At 43.6% G+C, this 20,101-nt stretch overlaps 3 protein-coding genes across 3 annotated transcripts; all 3 read left to right on the top strand.

Annotated features, from left to right (window-relative positions):
* The first annotated feature begins 745 nt into the window (after positions 1-745).
* Positions 746-3,254, top strand: LOC308136142 (mannose-binding protein C-like). The gene is made up of 5 exons (XM_080504373.1): positions 746-787; positions 995-1,336; positions 1,487-1,546; positions 1,823-1,885; positions 2,409-3,254. The coding sequence occupies exons 2-5, from the start codon at positions 1,003-1,005 to the stop codon at positions 2,789-2,791; spliced, it is 840 nt and encodes a 279-aa protein (XP_080360499.1). The 5' UTR covers positions 746-787; positions 995-1,002; the 3' UTR covers positions 2,792-3,254.
* Positions 3,255-6,162: 2,908 nt separating this feature from the next.
* On the top strand, positions 6,163-16,228 carry nt5dc3 (5'-nucleotidase domain containing 3). The gene is made up of 14 exons (XM_080505448.1): positions 6,163-6,528; positions 8,653-8,825; positions 9,607-9,681; positions 9,792-9,847; positions 9,997-10,087; positions 10,173-10,310; positions 11,187-11,247; positions 11,467-11,569; positions 12,812-12,913; positions 13,125-13,206; positions 13,355-13,441; positions 14,466-14,606; positions 14,700-14,764; positions 14,878-16,228. Exons 1-14 carry the CDS (start codon positions 6,258-6,260, stop codon positions 15,143-15,145), a joined length of 1,713 nt encoding a protein of 570 aa, XP_080361574.1. The 5' UTR covers positions 6,163-6,257; the 3' UTR covers positions 15,146-16,228.
* Positions 16,229-17,598: 1,370 nt separating this feature from the next.
* On the top strand, positions 17,599-19,105 carry parietopsin (the record flags this gene model as incomplete). Its single annotated transcript, XM_080505543.1, has 4 exons — positions 17,599-17,944; positions 18,135-18,463; positions 18,590-18,835; positions 18,950-19,105. 4 exons carry the CDS (start codon positions 17,599-17,601, stop codon positions 19,103-19,105), a joined length of 1,077 nt encoding a protein of 358 aa, XP_080361669.1.
* Positions 19,106-20,101: the final 996 nt, after the last annotated feature.

Consider the following 20,101-nt stretch of genomic DNA (forward strand, 5'->3'; position numbering starts at 1 on the left):
TGTTCGGGGGGGGCGGGGATGGGGGTGGCTGTGTGGCCGCCGTTAGGACTCAGGCCTCTCACCCAGCAGGATGATGGGAAAAGGGGCGTGGTTTTTAGGCTCCCGCGCTTGGGGCTGTTGCCATATTGTTCAGTTGTGTTTTGGCAGTTGCTGAATAAAGACGTGTTCATACCTTCAGCTCTGACTCATCCTTCATCCTGCCACACTGTTACTTTTTTTGCACAGGTGTCTGAATTATGCGTTGAAAGTGAGAACTTACAATAACTCATCCACAGGCCCAACTGTTGTTTTGTTTTTTTTTGTTTTTTATTTCCACCACATACCTGGAATGTTGACACCCAAAGATGTATTGAAAGCTGTATTAAATCTCAGAATCACATTTTCCAAACAATGCACTATATTGTTTTTAAAAACAACAACAACAACATTACATTGCAAGCATTGTGGTGAGTGCATTGTCCACTTGTTTATCTGGGTGTTATTGTGTGAAGAGAGTCATAGTCAAATGTAAAATTATACAAAATAGGAATGAAATCTAATCCTGGAAGGACGGTGTGTGGAAATAAATCAATCAAAACAACAATAACAATTATAGTTGAAGTGACAGTGGTGGTTGAAAAGAGGGAGGGACTTTAATTCAAACCATCTTTTTTCCTCAGTAATCTCTGGAGGGTTTGCATCTGTTGTTTACTGAGAACTGATCCAGAGACTCATGAGTGACTTTTACCAAAAAGCTCAGTCATTTTTCCGAGGAAGCAGCAGAAGTACGACACACTGCATTTATACGGTGAGATCTTTCTCCTTGTCTTATTTGACACAGCTCGAGCACAAAACTTCATAACGTCAATTTGTTGTGAAACGAGGTTAAGCTGAGGACATTTCTCGTTGTCTGGGAGGTGAGTTAAGGTCTTTTGGGTATTTTTTGTGTTGACCGTCTCTGAACCAGCAGTTGTGAAGGGTGAAAGCTTTCTTCCTGAAAACGCCTTTTTTTCAGATCAGAAGATGCTGCTTTCATTCGGGATCCTCTGCATGGCGGTTTCTATCGGCTGCAGTCTTTCTGACGATACCCAATATGTGCCATCTGGTATCGTTGGATCATGTGATCCAGATTGTCAAACTGGACCAGCTGGACCAGTTGGACCACCTGGAATACCTGGACCACCTGGAAGACCTGGATTCTCTGGAATGCCTGGATTCCCTGGAAGAACAGGAGAATCTGGACCAATTGGGCTAACTGGAGCACCTGGAGAACCTGGAGCACCTGGAGCACCTGGAGCACCTGGAGCACCTGGAGCACCTGGAAGACATGGTCTTGATGGCCGTCCAGGACAGAAAGGTCAAACATGTCTAAATGATGAACTTCACCACGACAGGAGTGCTTCAGCAGACATTATTCCTGAGAAAACCTGAAGTGTCTTCAAAGACTGTGTTGTTGACAGTTTGCGGCAGACCTTTATCACGTTTGTCTGTTTTGCTTGTCTTCCAGGCGATGCGGGACTGCACGGACGTCCTGGAGAGCCGGGCCAACGTGCCGTGTGCAAAGAAGGTCATTTAAACCCGACGAGACAAAGATCCAATGCGATCCAATATGACAAATTTGCCTTTTGATCATTTCAGTTGCTTCTCTTCCTCTTCATATGTATTTAAACGGCTTCAAATGACTTTCATGCTTTGTTATCCCTTCATCCTCAAATACATTCTTAGAAACACTTCAAATATTCAATCTCATTGAAATCATCTTTCATAGAGGCTGCAGATTTGTACTTGTGCCATTCAGATCATTGCAACATTTGCAAACTAAATCAACTTCTTTTTTATGCAGGAGATGACGGCTCCTCTTGCGACACCGAAGTCTCACTGCAAAGGCTCAATAGGCTGGAGCGGGGTAAGTGTTGGACGGCATATGGCATTTAATTGTACCTCAAAAAAAAAAAAAAAAAAGATTTTGTTATTTTTAGAAGTGTTATTCATACATAACCTCAACCATGACTGTTGAAATAAATAAAGTTGGGGCATTTTGAATAGGCAACATATTCATGGAATGTCAAAATTCCAAGTATGTTGCTGTCCTATGTATGAACCAGGTTGATATTTTTCAATTAGAAAATGACTTATATGTCACCGTCACTTCATCTTTCACCCACCTGGAATTTCAGACGCTTGTCTAAATGGTGGACAAACATGTATATTTTCACTTCTTAAAAAAAAAAGAAAAAAAATCCCAAATACTTGTAAATGTGTGCTCTTCCAGTGAATTTCTTTAATCTTCTGGCGCTCCTTGTCATTTGTGCTGGTTGAAATGTGGATTTGACTCTGTGCTGTCACTGCCCTATGCAGTGACTATAACAACAACTCATATATTAATTGGCCTTATTTCCTGTCGTGCTGTTTGTTTTCCCCTTTAACAGCTATAAACTATGACTTCGTCCGAAAAGTTGGCCCGAAATACTTTGTGTCCCACAAGGAGAGGAGCTCTTTCTCCGCCGCCGTCCAGTTCTGCACACAACAAGCTCTCCAGCTGGCTTTGCCTCAGAGCGAGGAGGAGAACGACGCTCTGACTCAAGTGTTTGGGGACGTTTACAGAGCGACTTGGATCAACGTCCACAACAACAAAGCAGAGGGGAATTTCAAGGTTGACATGCGTGGCAGACCCCTGACCTTTACCAAATGGGCAGAGGGGCAGCCGGATGCCTCCATACAGGGCACAGGCTGCACCATGCTGACAGAAAACGGCCTCTGGCGAGTGACAAGTGAATGTTTCCTCAACGCTTTCGTCATCTGTCAGTTTTAGATGCACGGCAATGTGTCTTTGAGGCGAAGATATTCACGCGTTACTTTTTTTGGTTTTCTTTTTCATCGATGTAATCATTGCCCCGCATTATCAATCACTCCCGTATAATCAATGGACAATATATTCACACTTTGCGAGCAGGGATAGGAATTGAAAAAAGAGTTCTTGTGAAGAACCGTCTCCCGGTGGTCCAACTCCTTGGAATCGTTTGCAAATTTGACAAATCGATAAAGAACCAAATCATTAAGCAGAATCGAATATGGAATCAGAATCGTAAAAAATCATATTAATTCACAAACCTATGAACAAACCTATTAACAAGTGAGCTCTTAATATTTGTTTGTATCTTAACTACTGGATGATATTCTTATTGTTGCATGACAAGCATCATACATGAATAAAGAGAAAAGAGTGGTGTGTTGTGAATGCATATGCCATAATAAAATGATTAAAACTCAGAAAAGATTAATTGATTATCTGATGAAATGTATGGTATTTCCATTGTAATTGATGTAGTATTGCTTGGATATATATGCAGTATAGGCTTTATAACAAGAAGGTCTTGGCTTCAAATACCAGCCATGGTCTTTCTGTGTGGAGTTTGCATGTTCTCTAAAAAAGTCAGTCAAATGGAATTATAAGGTTTTACTAAATGAAGAGTTCTCTCTTGATACATATGATTTATGCAATTTACTGATTCAACTTCTAAAACAACAAGACAATCTTTCACACAGGCTGTTATTTTGGAGGTCGTGGTCACAAAGTTGACACCGAAAACGTTTTAGTATTTTGCGAAATGAAATACGACATCTTATGCTTCAGCCTCATTTTACTGTAGGTGACCACAGTGTAAAATGATTTTAACGTAACAGTTTCCATTCCATTGCACCTACAAGTATGTGTGCTGAAGTTAACAAGTTCACCAACTGCCTCCCCAAGTCTGTTTTGGAAATTCTGCACTTTCAGTCCAGTCCAAATTCAAAAATAAAACCAGTGAACAGAAAAAGAGGTTGAAGCTTTTGGTAACTACTCACTAAAACGTTACTACCCAAACACTGACAACTATTCAAAGCAACTGGATTGAAGACAAACTGGATACTGGGGTGACTCACTACACCGATGCCACCCAATGGAGGAAAGTAGCATAACTTAAATTCTACACAGTGAATGTTTAAAGGGAACTATATTATTTCCCCGAATTACGTATTGAAGATTAAAAAAAAAAACAACTTAACAACCAAAAACACAACGACAAAATAATATCGTGTTATTAAAGCTGGATTTCTGGTGTTATTTAGAACAGTAATAAGTTTTTGTAGTTACCACCATTAGAATAATAATCAAAATATCATTAATATTCTTCATATTTAATTCTCATTGTTCTCATATAAGGAATCGTGTTTTAAAACACTATAAAAATAATAAAATATATGTGGCTACGTCATCAAGCAGAGTGGCGCAGCGGAAGCGTGCTGGGCCCATAACCCAGAGGTCGATGGATCGAAACCATCCTCTGCTACTTTTAATTTTTTAAACTCTTTGTTTTTCACAATGGAACAACTCAACTTCACTGTTTGACGGACAAGCATCCGCTTTGTTTCTACTATTGTAGACAGCAAACATAAATCAAATAGTTGCTCGTGCACGTGTCGTCATAATCGTACCTTTCATAGTGTGACGAGGGAGTGACGATGTACACAGATATTCGCGAACACTTTCTTACTATGTCTCCGTCTTTTACTAACAAAACATCATTTCAAATGGAAAAACGGGTCTCAGGTGATTTCCTTCATTACTTCTTTTAACATATTTATATTATCAGAAATGTACCACATAAAAACTGTAAATCGCCTAATAAAGTGTGTTTTCCGTCCGCATTTTAACCTGTAATCTATCTAAGTTGCTACCCACCTTCCTCTTGTTCTTTGCAGCTCCTGTAATCTCTCAGCAGATATATTTTAAGTTAAAAATCCCCATGACTCATTAATTCATCTTTAATTTGTCTGCTGTTGAAACACCCTGAATACAGAACAGATCATTCCAGGCTCATGAGTGAAATGTGAACATACATTATGGCAATAAAACAACTTATTAAAAAAGACATACAGCCATAATTTGAACGTTGATTAAATGTCCTAGAAGTTAGTGGATGGATCGTGTGTTGTGCAGTTTAGTGTGAACCTGGTGAAGTTAGTGCACATAAAGAATTGTTGAGATCCACAATGCTCAAACGATGAGGCGAAGTCCTCGTGTCTGTTTGTTACAAGATCACCATCTGGTGGATGATTCCCGTCAACTTGTAGGCGTCGAGTCTCGACGAATAACTCTTCTTCAGCAGGTCTTCCTCACGTTTGAATCGCTTTCTTTAGAAACAACATGACGAGCACACGATTGTGATAATTTCCATGAGCACAATACACTTGTTTAAGTGCTGCAACAAAACTCAAAACGCAGGAATTACAGACGTTCTTGGCCAATTAATATAAAGTCAGTAGAAATGACCTAAACAGTCATTTTCACCTATGAAACTAAGCTGATATTCTAGGTGCTTTACTGGTCAGTTTATCTTTTAATATCATTTCAAATCTCAGTGTCAAATGAGCGTGTCCGAAAATGTTTCAAGCATGGGTCTGCACCTTTTCCATATGCCGATGATTGTTTTCCTATTTAAGTTATATTTTCTTCTGTAGAGAAATAAAGTGAAACATAATGTAAGTGCTTTTAGTATGCATTTATCAGTCCATACAAATATCTGCAAATCATTGTACAATCAATGTGCTTTCATTTGCCCCCATAACAACTTGTATAAATCAGTGATAAATGCATGTAAGACAAAAATGTGAACACCATCCCACACCCTTTTGACGCTCGAGGGGAGCTGGAGGGGACCAAAATCTTGCTTAGGGACCCAGAGTTAATGTTTTTTTGGATTAATATAGCATTTGAGATTATTCTATTCTATTCTATTCTATTCTATTCTATTCTATTCTATTCTATTCTATTCTATTCTATTCTATTCTATTTTTCTTGCAAACACAAGGGTTTATAAGTGTTATTACGGTTTTATTAAAGACACGTCCTTAAATAAATTTCACAAAATGTACTTACTGGCTTTTATTTGACGTTAAATGGTTTGGCTCAGGACTGTTTTTTTTTGTTTTCCAGTATGAAATGTGAGTTTCTTCGCCTCCTCTGGTGTGACTGGAACCGACTGGATGCATATTTAATATCCCGTATCGAAGTGTTTCTCCAGACAGACAGCAGGGGGCGACAGACCTCCAGACGCATCGTCCTTTGATTGGCTGCTCGCCGGCGCGGTCGTCACACGCGGACGTGACGCAGGAGGAGGAGGAGGGGGGGGCGGGGGTCACTTTCGGTATTTACAGCAGAGCCTGTCAAGCCGCATGCAGTCGCCCGGGATCCCAGAGCGACCTCCGAACGGCCCCTCGCGCGCGGAACAGAAGCCATGGCGCCCTTGTCATTGCCCCTCGCGTCCCTGCTGCTGAGACACCCGGAGGGGCTGCGGAGTGTTTCCCGTAAACTACTTCGCGGGTTCCCGCGGCGTTTCGGAGCGGCGGCGCAGAGCGGAGGCGCTCAGCTGCTGTCCGGTCGCGTCGCCCGGGCCATCGCGCGGGGCGCGCAGTGCGCAGCATCAGTGTGCAGTGGCTCCCCGGACAGTCCCGACATGACGCGGAGGCTGCGGGCTGTGTACAATGACACCAAGAGGCAGGCTGGAGGTACGAGCACCACCCGGGGGGTGGGGGGGGGGGGGGCAATAAAGACGCCACACTTTATAACCATGTTATTACCGAGCTTTTCCAGGTGACTAACGCTCAGGCGGTTTCCACATCTTCACATTTACAACCTCCTGGGGCTGTAAAACAGCTATTTTCACACGGAAATGATGCAGCGGAGTCACGAGGCGGTAGCAACGATGTTTAATGATCGGGTCTATTTGTACAGTAAAAAAAACAACAACAAAAAACAAACAAGCAGGCCTGCAGAGTGTGAAGCAAATTAATGTATGAAGGCCATAAAACAGCCTGTATAACAGCTGCACACACATCCAGTCAAACAATAGCAGCTGGTTTATGATTGACTGGAGCCAAGGTGCGTTTACTCAAGATACAAAGTTTTAATTCACTTAATTGACTATAACTCCATGCAGCATGGATCTGTAATATACTGTACCATGTGTTTTAAATTCTTTCTTAGTCATTTCAGTGATTCTGATTTTGCTTGGAGCCTAATCTTCAGAAAATATATATATATAAAAAAAGAATGTTTATATTTAAACAATCCTAGTTCAATGCATTGATTTTTAAAATTAAAAAACTAAAGTGTATGTCTTTTTCTTACATCCCTTTGACTATAACGCCAAACTGAGACTAATAGGCAGCTACAATATATTTTAATTTAAGCCTATTTTGTGAAGTTAGTTGGGGCCTACAAGTTAAAAAACCCACCTAGATTAAGATCCTTTAATTCAGAGTTTGTACAGCGTGTTAGAATATGATAATTTACTAATAATAAACTTTCTTGGTATATAAAAGAGTTACAAAGTACTTTACAGGGTCAAAAACATAAGAATTGTATATAAAAAAAAGAAGTATATTTTTAAATATGTAATGGATAAAATAAGACCAAAAGAAAGAGCACACACACACATGTATGTAGACATCTAATAACAATGACGTTCATAGTATGACCAGTTCGCCATTTGCCGTATTTGTTTATTTATTCCAAACTCTTTGTGGGGATAAAATGTCCTCGTGACAGAGCGAAGGCTTTCAATGAGCAGTGATTTCTACCTGTTATCAGTGAGATGAGGTCAAGGGCACTTGTCACGACTTGTGTTCATGGTGGTGGTTAGCATGCTCACCTCACAGTCATTGTATGTATATATATATATATATATATATATATATATATATATATATATATATATATATATATATATCAACTTATAGCAGCTTAACTAGAAAATGTTCTGTGGCAACCTGAGTCCTCCTCAAATATGACATTTTATTAAATAAAAAAGTTGAAAAAAAACCTCCTAATATACGGCTTTTCAACACTTTCACATGGTCTCATTGGTCCGAAAAAACATCACATTCAAAGTGTATTGCACCAAATCCAGCTTTTCCTTTGATTTTTCAACCATTTGAATATTCAATCATAGGAGCTCCATTCAGAATCTGCTGTGTCTGTGTGAGCTGGACTGGCTCCGCCCACACACTTGGGATGTTCCAGATCGGAGCTGCTTAATTGTGGGAGGAGTCAAGGGAGGGCCTACCTTGATTGGGATTGGCTAAACCCCCACTGACACTATAAAGGGTTTGAGTTCTGATTGGCTCATTGGAGCAACACACTTTTTTAAAAACTGAAGCAAGCCAGGGAGAGAGAGAGAGGACAGACTTTCTTCATTTCTGTGGCTTCATTCCAAGTATGGGGATGATTATTACTGTGGGAAAATGATTAATAAGGGAATTTTGCATAATATGACACCAAAAGTCTAATTTTAAAAGTGGAGCCTGCACTGACACTGGATGCTGGTTCTATATGAGACCAGCCTGGTAAGTCAAGTCCTCTTCCACTTTTAGAAACTAGAACCTCCAGTAGAGCAGCTCTCTGAGAACAAAGTGTTCTGCTCTGATCATAATCCAGTAGTTATAATATCATAGAACCTTGATGGTAAATACTTTATTTTTTAAATCCTTGCATACCTGATGTTGACAATATGAGACGAGTTAAATCAAAATGTCAGGCGACTGTCGTTCTTCTTTAACGTTCAAGGCCCTCTATTAGAGGCAACATGAGTTGAATCGACGTCAACTCGCTGATTTCTCTGTCTGTCCCAGTGATGTCCGGAAATTCCGTCGATCCCGACACCATCTTTGCCAACAATGAGATGAGCCTGCGAGACATCGAGATCTACGGCTTCGACTACGACTACACGTTGGCCTTCTACTCCAGGAACCTCCACACCCTCATCTTCAACATCGCGCGGGACATCCTCATCGCCAAACACCGGGTGTGTGCGCAGCGTGAGCCACGCCGCCCGCCGGGCCGTCAACCTACGAGGTCGTTCGGTTTCCTCCCACAGCGGGAGGAACGTTTGACAATAACGTAGTTCTTAAATCTAATAATTCCATCTAATTTAAAAAAAAAGGGGTCATTTTAAAAGAGGTTATATTACGTTTTTTTTGGTTTTTTTTTCTTTGTACTCATGTACAAAGTTTTCATGTGTTGACTCAGCAATATTTGGACCTCACATGCTAGTAATACAAGCAGATTATGTTTGAAGGAAGCATAATGTAAATGAGGAACAAGAAGCCGAGAACACCGGCTCCCAACCTGAACCCTCACGGCTTCTTTTCCTTCTCAGATGCCGTCCAAAGAAACAGATTCTGGAACAGAATCTGGGAATTCACTGGGGGGGGGGGGCAATTCATTGTTCTTGTTCATGTTTGTGAGAGTAAATGTGCCCCGTCAGTATTTGGCCTCGCTTGTTTTGGAAGAATAGAAAGAAAAAATCGAAGGAGGAGGCCTTCAGAACAGAAAAAACTGCCTTAAAGGGGAAACTTTCCCTCGACAGTTCATTGAGATATAATAAAGGGTTTTTTAATTTACTGGTGTTACACTCTACACTCGGTTTGGTGAAAATAGTTACTGTATTCCTGCCATGTTTGCATCGTCATTTTTTTAATATTATTATTTTATGATGAGTCATGTTGTGACCTTGTGGTTTACATAATATCTGCTGCTTGAATATGAAGCAGTTGTGTTCATTTCGTTGCAATCTTTTTTCTCAGTATCCAGAAGGCCTGCGGAAGTACGAGTATATTCCAAATTTTGCCGTGAGAGGACTTCACTACGACGTCCAGAAGGTGAGAGGAGCTCTTTGTTTTTTTTTCTAACCCAACAAACTGTTACGACACAACTTTGCACGTCGTCTGCTGTTGTCTGACTGTTATCGTCGTTAATAAATCTGTAACAGGCTCTGCTGATGAAGATCGACGCGTTTCATTATATCCAGCTGGGAACGGTATACAGGTGTGAATTCTCTACGTTTCTCTTATTTCCTAATCGAAATTTGACGCTTCTTCACGTCACCTCCCAAGGATCAGTGGTTTGAGAGCAATAAAACCCAGAGTGAGTTCTGCTTGTGTGTAAAGGAGGATTTTTGTTGTTTTTTATCTCAGGGGTCTCCATCCAGTGCCCGACGAGGAAGTAATCGCCATGTACGAAGGCTGTCACATCCCCCTGGAGATCATGAGCGACTTCTACGGCAAGGTGACGCTCCCTTCCCTGCGCCGCACACGTCGTCACGCCGTCCCGACCGACCATGAACATCATGAAACCCTCACTGTTCCTGCAGAGCTCGCATGGACTCAGCATGAAGCAGTTCATGGACATTTTCTCGCTGCCCGAGATGACCCTCCTGTCGTGTGTCAACGACTTCTTCATGAGGCACAACATCGACTATGAGCCGGTCCATCTCTACAAAGACGTCAAGGTGAGTCGTTGTGGGAGTCGTGTGTCGTTTTTTTTAATGGCTGCCGTCGTGATTTCCTCCCCCCCCCCCCTCTTAATTGGATCTCTCCGCGAGCCAGCGTGTGCAAACACGTCGAGCCGAAGCACTTTTTCATTCGTGTATTTACACGTTTGCCCCCCCCCCGGCCACTCGCCGCCGCCTTAATTTTAGCCCTGAAAAAGCAGGAGTCTAATTTTAGCGTGGCGGGCTCGCCTCCAGCCATGTGCGTCTGTTCTCCGGTGGCTCTGGTACTTCACAGGGAGAGGGGGCGAGGAATCGGCCCCGTCTTCTCCCTTTGAGGCCAGCTGTCGTGCCGCTCCTGTCTATTCTGTGTGACACTGCAGCGTTTTTGACAGATCGCTGTCGTTAAAAGCACCCCCCCCCCCCCCACACACACACACACACACACACTCTCTGTTCCACCAACGCCTCTCAATTCTTTTCAAGGGCACCCTACTTTATTTTCCTTTCTTCTATCCAAACCTGCTTCATTATTCACGCTTGACCCTGTCGTTTCTTCATTTTTTTTTTGTGTGTGTGTGTGTGCACGTGTGTGTGTTTATGTGTGTGTGTGTGTGTGTGTGTGTGTAACAAACTTCCCAACTTTTCGCTCCCAGTGGGCAGCGGAGCCCCCCTCCCCCCCCCCCCCCCCCCCTCGCCGTGTCACCAAAGAGACTGAAACCCCAGTCAGGCACGCTTTTCTTCATGTTTCATTGTATTCAGAGACACGCTTTTCCCCCTTTGTTGCTTCCAAGTGAGCCGTTTGCACACGCCGGAAAGTTGCAGTCGGAGCTGAATGTTAAACTCGTCGGGCCACTGATGTCCTGACTTCCTGGCTCCGGGCCGTTTTCTCCACAGGACGCCATTCGAGACGTTCACGTCAAGGGCATCATGTATCGCGCCGTGGAGGCAGATATCGGTAACGTCCTCTGATTTTTTCGTATCCGTCTGTCTGGGTTAATGAACGACACAAAACAAGTCGCCACCGAATTTGTTGACAAGGATATTAGAAACATAATTTAGACATAATGAGGTCGTGCTACAGAAATGTTACCCAAAAAACAAAAACAAACCGTCTTTTCTTTGCTCGGCTCATATCAGCAGCACGCACCCTTACCCCTTGCTATCTTCTCTCCAGAGAAATACATTTGCTACGGCGAGGAGAGCCACGCCGTGCTGAAGAAGCTGTCGGCGCACGGGAAAAAGATGTTCCTCATTACCAACAGCCCCTTTGACTTTGTGTAAGTGTGTAAGCAGAAGCCGAGTGCAAGTGTTCGGCGCCATTAATTAAAAAACGCCATGTTTTCCGGCGTGCTAATGTTTAATCGGTGCCAGTGCATAATGCCCCCCCCCCCCCCGACTTTAATGGATGGGCAAACACACATGTCGGCGGGCCGCTGTTTGTGATTCATTGTAAGCCGTTGAGCGATGAAGCCTTTTTTGAAGTCCGGGATTGTTTGTTTTGCACAAATGACCAGCAGGCTGCGCCCTGAATAAAAAAAAAAAAAAAAAAAAACCCTCTGCCCGAGACCGAAAAGGAAGGATGGACTCTAAATTTTAATTTCCACGCAAGCAACAGATGAGAATTGAAAATTTGCAAGGTGTCAAGTTTCTTTTTTTTTTTTTTTTTGCCGACCCTTTTTTCTATACACTTTACCTTATCTGGTAATGACCACTTTTCTCCTCGTCTCTTTCAAAACTAATAAGTGCACCTAATTGAATATTTTAATTAGAAAATATATCGGACATATAGTGACACAGCAGTTGGCTGATAACTAATCACAAGTCAAAGGGACAGTATAAAAGTTTTAAGGAATATTCCCACAGCGTCCAGTACTTGCATCGATTGAATTAAGTCCACGCTTAATTCAATCGATGCAGTCGTAATTGTAGCAACGACATAGAAAAAACTATTTCGAACTTGAATTATTGGAGAAACATTGTGTAATATGTCGGATTTGCTCTGCCTTGCGCGACGCAGCAATCAAACCCCTTTGACAGAAATATTAATGGCACATTTAACATTGTCTGAACATCACTGAAGGCTTTTCACGGTGAAATCTTGGAAGCGTCCGCTTGTCCACCTTTGTAGGTCTTTGTCCTACAACAGCTCTTGGCTGGAGGAGGAGGAGGCATTGTGTCTCTGGGTGTAATCCATCCATGCATCTCAAATCTCATTATCACTATATCACCACACAAAACCCCCCCCCAAAAAAACCTCTCTGGCAGGAGCTTCTTCAAATTTGGCACACGGGTTGTTCACTTTACCTCCAAGACGACCTCAGTGAAGGCAGATTTCTCCTGAGGGTGACGTCTGGGGAACACAAACTCTCTGGCACCGCCGCTCTGGGAACGTTCAAACATTTTGGTTAAAAGACATTTCAAGACGTTTACAACCGGACAACACGTGGCAGTTTATATATATATTTACATATATATATGCCCTCAGCTGAGCTGACATCTTGAACCTACGTCCTCCACAGGAACCGAGGGATGAGCTTCATCGTAGGAGAGGACTGGAGGGACCTGTTCGACGTTGTTATTGTCCAGGCTGATAAGCCCGGCTTCTTCAACGACAGGAGAAAGTAAGTGTGTTTGAGCAGGGGGGCCCTACGCCGCCGCCATGTCGGGTCTGGATTACCCCACCAGGCAAGGCAGTGCAATGTGACCACGGTGCCGGCAGGTTCCTCGTGGACCCCGGCGAAGTAATGCACACAGATGGATTGCAATTGCGTTTCTGTTTGCTTGCCGGTGTTTTTACACGTGCGAGATTAGCCTGTCGGTATTGTGCTCCAGACCTTTCAGGCGGGTGACGGACAAGGGCGCTCTGCTGTGGGACCGCATACACAAGTTGGACAAGGGCCAGATCTACAAGCAGGTGCCAGTGCCAGGAAATGACCGGCCAAAGCCAGTAGAACACCTCCAATCAATGGATGTGGAGGCAGCTGGTACTGTAACACATGGCTGATTGTTTACTGTGTGTGTGTGTGTGTGTGTGTGTGTGTGTGTGTGTGTGTGATCTGTAGGGAAACCTCTATGAGTTCCTCAGACTCACCGGCTGGAGAGGATCCAAAGTGCTCTACTTTGGAGATCACATCTACAGTGACTTGGCGGTGAGCGGCCTCCCGTCACATCCACAACAAAAGGAGTCGATACAAGCTCTGCCATGAAAACCCATTATGTTATGAATTTAAATAGGGAGGCGAAAATATCGCCCCCGGACGACAATCTCTTTGTGATGTAATTTAAGATAAGTGTGTTTCCCTTGAATGTAAAGAGGGCATCCAGACTTAAATCCATATGTGCAGCGGCTTAAATCCTGCTACTGGTTTAGAGGTAGCGCTTATCAACCCCCCCGGTCCCCCCGGTTATGGTTACGGGATCTCTCCCTGCCAGCACGTTTGATCTGGATCAATGATTTGTGATCAGGCACCGCGGAAGACGGGGAAGTGAGAAAGTACTTGCAAAAACACTGACGATAGTAAAGTATCGAAATGGAGTTACTTTAAAAAGGGGAAAAAAAGGAATGTGGCATTTTTACACCTACATCTATATCTATCTATCTATCTATCTATCTATCTATCTATCTATCTATCTATCTATCTATCTATCTATCTATCTATCTATCTATCTATCTATCTATCTATCTATCTATCTATCTATCTATCTATCTATCTATCTATCTATCTATCTATCTATCTATCTATCTATCTATCTATCTATCCATCTATCCATCCATCACGAGGGTCTTTGGCAGGATGCCTGGTCGCTGGCCGGCTGCCAGCAGTGAGTTTCCTGTCTGGAGAGCCGCCTCGCTGCTTGTTTAGAGAGATGGAACTCGGCGTTTTGTGGATTTCCAGCTCGCGAGTCTCACTCTCCGGCTGCCGAAACGAGATCATTACTGCGAGCGGACACTGAGCAAAGAAGCCTCTCAAGAGTTTCACCGAGGAGTTGATTCAGTCGCTTGCGGGAGTGCTCCAAGCAAAGACGTTGACGTGTTTTCAGGCGTCCAAAAGGAAGCGCGAAGTTGAGATCTCACAGCTTGCGTTCCACATTTAGCTCCGCGACTCAACAAGGCGGTCCTGAAACCCTCGTGACACCAGTTTGGAGTCCTGACGTGATGCTTTGCTTCATCAGGATCTAACCCTGAAGCATGGCTGGAGGACGGGCGCCATCATCCCCGAGCTGAGGAAGGAGATCAAGATCATGAACACGGAGGAGTACGTCCAGATGATGACGTGGCTCCAGGCCTTGTCCGGACTCATCGAAAAGATGCAGGTCAGAGAGAATCCGTCGTGCGGTGTTACCGTCTTCTGCGTTTCCTTTCTGGCGCCACTCTTCTGACGCCGTCACTGTTTCCCCACGCGACAGGTACACAGAGATCCAGCCTCCCAAGCTGTAGTGGATGAGTGGATCAAAGAAAGAGAAGCCATGAGGTAAACAAGATAAATCCTTTTCGCAAGGCCAAAAAAAAAAAAAAAGTCTTTTGAAAGCTTGCCGATGCCGATGCGAGCGCCTCCTCGTTATGTGTGTGTGTTTTACGCAACAGGCCGCTGACGAAGAGCTTCTTCAACGAGCAGTTCGGGAGCCTCTTCCGGACGTACCACAACCCCACCTACTTCTCGCGCCGGCTCTCCCGCTTCGCCGACATCTACATGCCCTCCATCAGCTGCCTGCTCAACTACGACCTGCAGCACACCTTCTTCCCCCGACGCACCCCGCTGCAGCACGAGTCCCCCTTCTGGCCGGAGCGCGACACTGCGAGCGCCTCCTCCTCCTCCTCCTCCTCCGCTCCTCGGGACCAAAGTGGCGTCTGATCACCGGGTCCTAATAGAACGATTGGGCCTGGATCGTCTCCGGTTGCTGATTCAACTTTTTTTCTTTTCATCTTTTAGGATATTTTGATTTGAGAGGACGCATGCCCGCTCTTTAAAAAAAAAAAGAAAAAGAAAGAAAGAAAGAAAAGGGAAGTTTGCAACAGTTGTTTGATCTGTTTTGTACATGTTTATTGTGCTGTATGCAATTTGCAGTCTCAAGTGGTACATGCAGTGATTTTTATGCCCTTTTGTGCGTTTGGATGAGAAAGAGGAGAGCGGCTCAGTGGTTTATTTTATACAATGTCGTCAACAGGGGGCAGTCACACTACACCTTTGTCATCTGTTTCTGTATTCTGCACTGCACAGATTTATCTTTGCCTTTTGGGTGTTTGCATCTGTTGGCAGAGATTTTACGTTGACATTACTGACTCTGTTGCCTTAATCTCTTGCTCACGTTCCCGCAATGTTTATATTTTTGTAAGAGCCAGATATAAAATATGGTAATGAAGCTTTGTCAAACTGTAGCCACCGAGCGCCTCTTGGTTAGGGTTATTGTGCTCTTTGTGACACGCGTTGCACTTTGATGTCTGCGAGGCTGTGTAATGGTTTTAGTCATTTTTTTTTTTTACACAACTCGCCACGTTGTGTGTGTCTATTTTGGCAGATGAGAAATGTGAATATTTCTCCGGACAAAAAATAGATCATCTCTGCTATATTTAGCATAAATGTTGCTCGTTTGATGTGCGAGGGGAATCGGCTTTGACTCTCTTAGGTTTGACACATTAGCAGAGGAAAGTGGCGAGATGTTTTCACGCTGCGCTTGAACTTGCAAAAGCTTTATTTGGAGAACAAGCTGGAAACTTTAGTGTTTTTTTTGGGTTTTTTTTCATGAATTTGCATAAAGGAAAAGGAATAGGAATAAGGGAAAAACAACAATGCCCACAACCAGGACCTCACAGTTTATATTTGTGCTTTTTGTTATCTTTTGGTTTCTTTTTAGTTTTCTTTTGGTTTAAAGTATGTGCTTGACGGGATGTATTTTTACATTTTATTTCACTATTTATTAAAAAGGAAATGTCTTGATCCGAGCTTGCGTCATCATGAATTATGAACGTCAGGTGCGTCAGGTCGAATATAGAATTATATCTTAACATTGAATAATATCTTAAAAATGACACTTACTATTTGAGGGAAAATAACATGTTTCTACATTTTTAAAACAGGAACACACGTCGCATGTATTGAGACTTTCAACGCGGCGTGATTGTTGCTGCTCTGGACTATTTCAGGCACTGCCGGCGAGGCCAGACTGGTTGTAGAGGACAGTAACTGAAACCGTCGATGAAAGTCAGGGTAGACTGTACAGACCCTCTCTGACCCCCCCAAAATACTTGTGGACCATGCAGGATACCCGGTCCTGTAAGCTAAGAACAAAGAAACTCGGGCTACAGGTTTGCAGGCTCATCAAAACTCAAAGAGAGAAAATAAATAAATAAAAATCGTCTGGTCTGATGATTCTTTTATTCTGTCGGTTCGGAATTTAATGTAAACAACATGAGAACATGGATGGATGGATCCTGCCCTCTCTTATGTATATTCATATGTGTGAAACCAGTTTGAACCACAGAAATGGCGATTTTTATTCTAAATGTGTAGCGTAACAACAAGTTTCCTAAGGATAACAATATGTTTTAGCATATTATTTGGGGTGGAAAGTTTATGTGGCACCAATAACAATATAGCCGCAGATAAACAAACATAGATAAATGCGTTTGTGTGTCATGTGGGTATTAACAGAACGTCACGCAGTGTTTCGTAACGACATTCCCCACGGGAAGCATGTATAAAGTGAAAAGTATGGGTCCTCACACAGAACCCTGTGGAATTCCACGCGTCACTTAATTCAGCCCATCATTACCATAGAATCTGAAAAGACGAGTAAGACTGAAATAAGTTTCGTGGCGTTCCTTTATTCTCACTTTATTCCCATGCTGGGGGAAACCAACAGTCGTCTTGTATGCAAAGTGTGAACGAGGTTTTGCATTCATGTCGATTTAAAATCATTTCTGTTCAAGAAAACATTGCGTTGGTTCACCTGTGGGTTTTGTTACTTTGCTTGTAGTCAAATGTACAGGCGGACATACTGTAAGCTACATAATGTTAAATACAACTCAGCGGATCATTGATCCTTCACTAATAACCACTCAACTTTCCAATTATAATTATCTCAGTGGATTTATTAGGAATAATCCCCCCCTCAAATCGTGTTACGGAGCAATCTCCCATATTACTTTTAGCATCAGACAGGTGCACCATCCTTGGAAAATAAGAAGAAGAAGAAAAAAAAAAGAAATGCTCAGGGCAGTGACGTGGCTCCTGACCTGAGCGGAGTGTCTGTGGTTTCAGTCTCCGGCCTGGCAGTCGCCTCATCACACCCGGATCCTTCGGGGAGCATGGACCTCAACAGCACACCGTCGCCGCCGCCTCTTCTTTCCCTCCACGCCGAGGAGGCGACTGCGTCGCCCACCATCTTCCCCCGGGTGGGCTACAGTATCCTGTCCTTCCTCATGTTCATCAACACCGTGCTGTCGGTGTTCAACAACGGCCTCGTCATCACCGTGATGCTGAAGAATCCCTCCCTCCTCCAGCCCATGAGCATCATGATCTTCAGCCTCGCCGTGTCCGACCTCATGATCGGCCTGTGCGGCTCGTTGGTGGTGACCATCACCAACTACCACGGCTCTTTCTTCATCGGACACACGGCCTGCATCTTCCAGGGGTTCTCCGTCAACTACTTTGGTGAGTCTCGGTGCGAGAGGAGACTCTTCTTCTGTGTCTGTGCTGTAGCGACGCTCAAGCTATTTATCTGCCAGAGCTTTTATCGGCAATTATTATCGTCTTCGATGATTCACACCTCGGGGGGAGAAAATGGTGTCAATGTGTCGAGAGTTTTTATTCTCTCCTTTTTGCTGATTTCCTTTTCTTATAGGTCTGGTCTCTCTCTGCACTCTTACTCTCCTCGCCTACGAGCGCTACAACGTGGTGTGTAAGCCAACTCTTGGATTGCGGCTGAGCATGCGGAGGAGCATCACGGGGCTGCTGTTTGTCTGGTTCTTCTGTTTATTCTGGGCCGTCACGCCGCTATTCGGCTGGAGCTCCTACGGGCCGGAGGGGGTGCAGACGTCCTGCTCCCTGGCCTGGGAGGAGAGATCGTGGAGCAACTACAGCTACCTTATCCTTTACACGCTCCTCTGCTTCATTCTCCCGGTTTCAATCATCATTTACTGCTACTACAAAGTGCTGACATACATGATCAAGGTGGGTCCATGAGAGACTCTGCTGGTACACGACATTCGCACCATTTCAACAATATCAAGCCGACCTTTTCTGGTATTAGCTGCTTTTTTTTTTCTTTTAATGCGGGTCAAATGTGTTTTCTGCCAGCTGAACAGGAGTGTGGAGCTTCAGGGTGGGCGCCCCAGCCAGAAGGAGAACGATCACGCCATTAGTATGGTCCTGGCTATGATCGTAGCGTTTTTTGTCTGCTGGCTGCCCTACACAGTATTGTCAGTGGTGGTCGTCGTGGATCCGGAGCTGTACATCCCGCCACTGTTCGCCACAATGCCCATGTACTTTGCCAAGACCAGCCCCGTCTACAACCCCATCATTTACTTTCTCTCCAACAAGCAGGTAAGTGGCTGTGTTGATATGAAGTACAATCTCCAATGAGCAGGCGTTTCAAAAAAAAAAAAAAGAATAAAAAGAAATTGCCACTACGGTTGTAAAATTGTGCTCCTCTCCCAGTTTCGTGATTGCACTCTGGACGTGTTGTCGTGCGGCCGCTACATCCCCCACGGGCCCGCCGCCGTCAACATCCGCATGCGGCCCCTGAACAAGAGGAGCTGGGCGTCGTCCCTGAGCAGGAACATCAACACGCAGAGCAAAGTGTTGCCTCTGTGACTCTGGCCAGCAACAACAAAGACGCCGTCCTGAGTGAGGCTCTCTGTGTCTCACTGGCGCCTCATCAAGGATGCAGACCAGAACATCTCCAGGCTCCTGTCTTTTTGCTCTTTTTCCTATCACCCAGAGAGAACTGCTCAGAAAAACAACTAAACGAAAAACAACCCATAACAGTGTTCAATAGGACGAAGTGAGAAAAACCTATATTGGTACATGAATGCAATCCAATGTAACCCGAGTGAAAAATGCCTTCTTTGTTTGTTTTGTGTCTCCTTTTTGAAACTAGCTTGTTGTGGCATTTAACTGAATTACATTACATCGCAGGGTGTTCTTGTAGTCTCGGTCCATCCGTTTCGCTCTGGAACAATGAGAATATTTAATATGACAGATTCCTTTCTACGAGTTGTTTTAGCTCAGTAAACTGTTACCTTTTCCATTTTGATGTTTGCTTGTGTGGATGGATGTAGGAGACCGGCCAAAAGAGAGCGGAGCTGTTGTGAGGACTGAAAACAATGACTGAAAAGAATCTTTTCTTTTTTTCTTTTTTCTTTTATTTTGTCTGTGTGCGAGAAATGTGGTTTCCATTTGTAATTTTCCATTTGTATTCATTTTTAACAAGACTCGGCGAGTACAACTCAGTCAGACTGAAGACAGACCACGAGGAGCAGCAGCCTTTCAACCCTGACTTTTTGTTCTCCAATAAAATACCGTGGCTGTGTTTTCACACAGTGTAGGAAGATATTTTCTCATTTAAAGAAGTTGGGTATTTAACATTTCCAGGCCGTTGGGTAATGAAATATTGATTCATATATATATATATATAGTAGCCTGCGCGTAACCTTTTTTTATATTTCAGGGCCTCTTCCTGGCAACAAGTAATCTGATTTTATATGAGATATACTGCACTGCATCTCTTCCTATGTGATATTATTATGCACAAAAAAAGGAAGAATTAAAGTCAATAGTAGCCAGCTCTATCATCCAATCGATACTGAC

The sequence above is a fragment of the Blennius ocellaris genome (assembly GCF_963422515.1).
Source record: "Blennius ocellaris genome assembly, chromosome: 11".
Taxonomy (NCBI): domain Eukaryota; kingdom Metazoa; phylum Chordata; class Actinopteri; order Blenniiformes; family Blenniidae; genus Blennius; species Blennius ocellaris.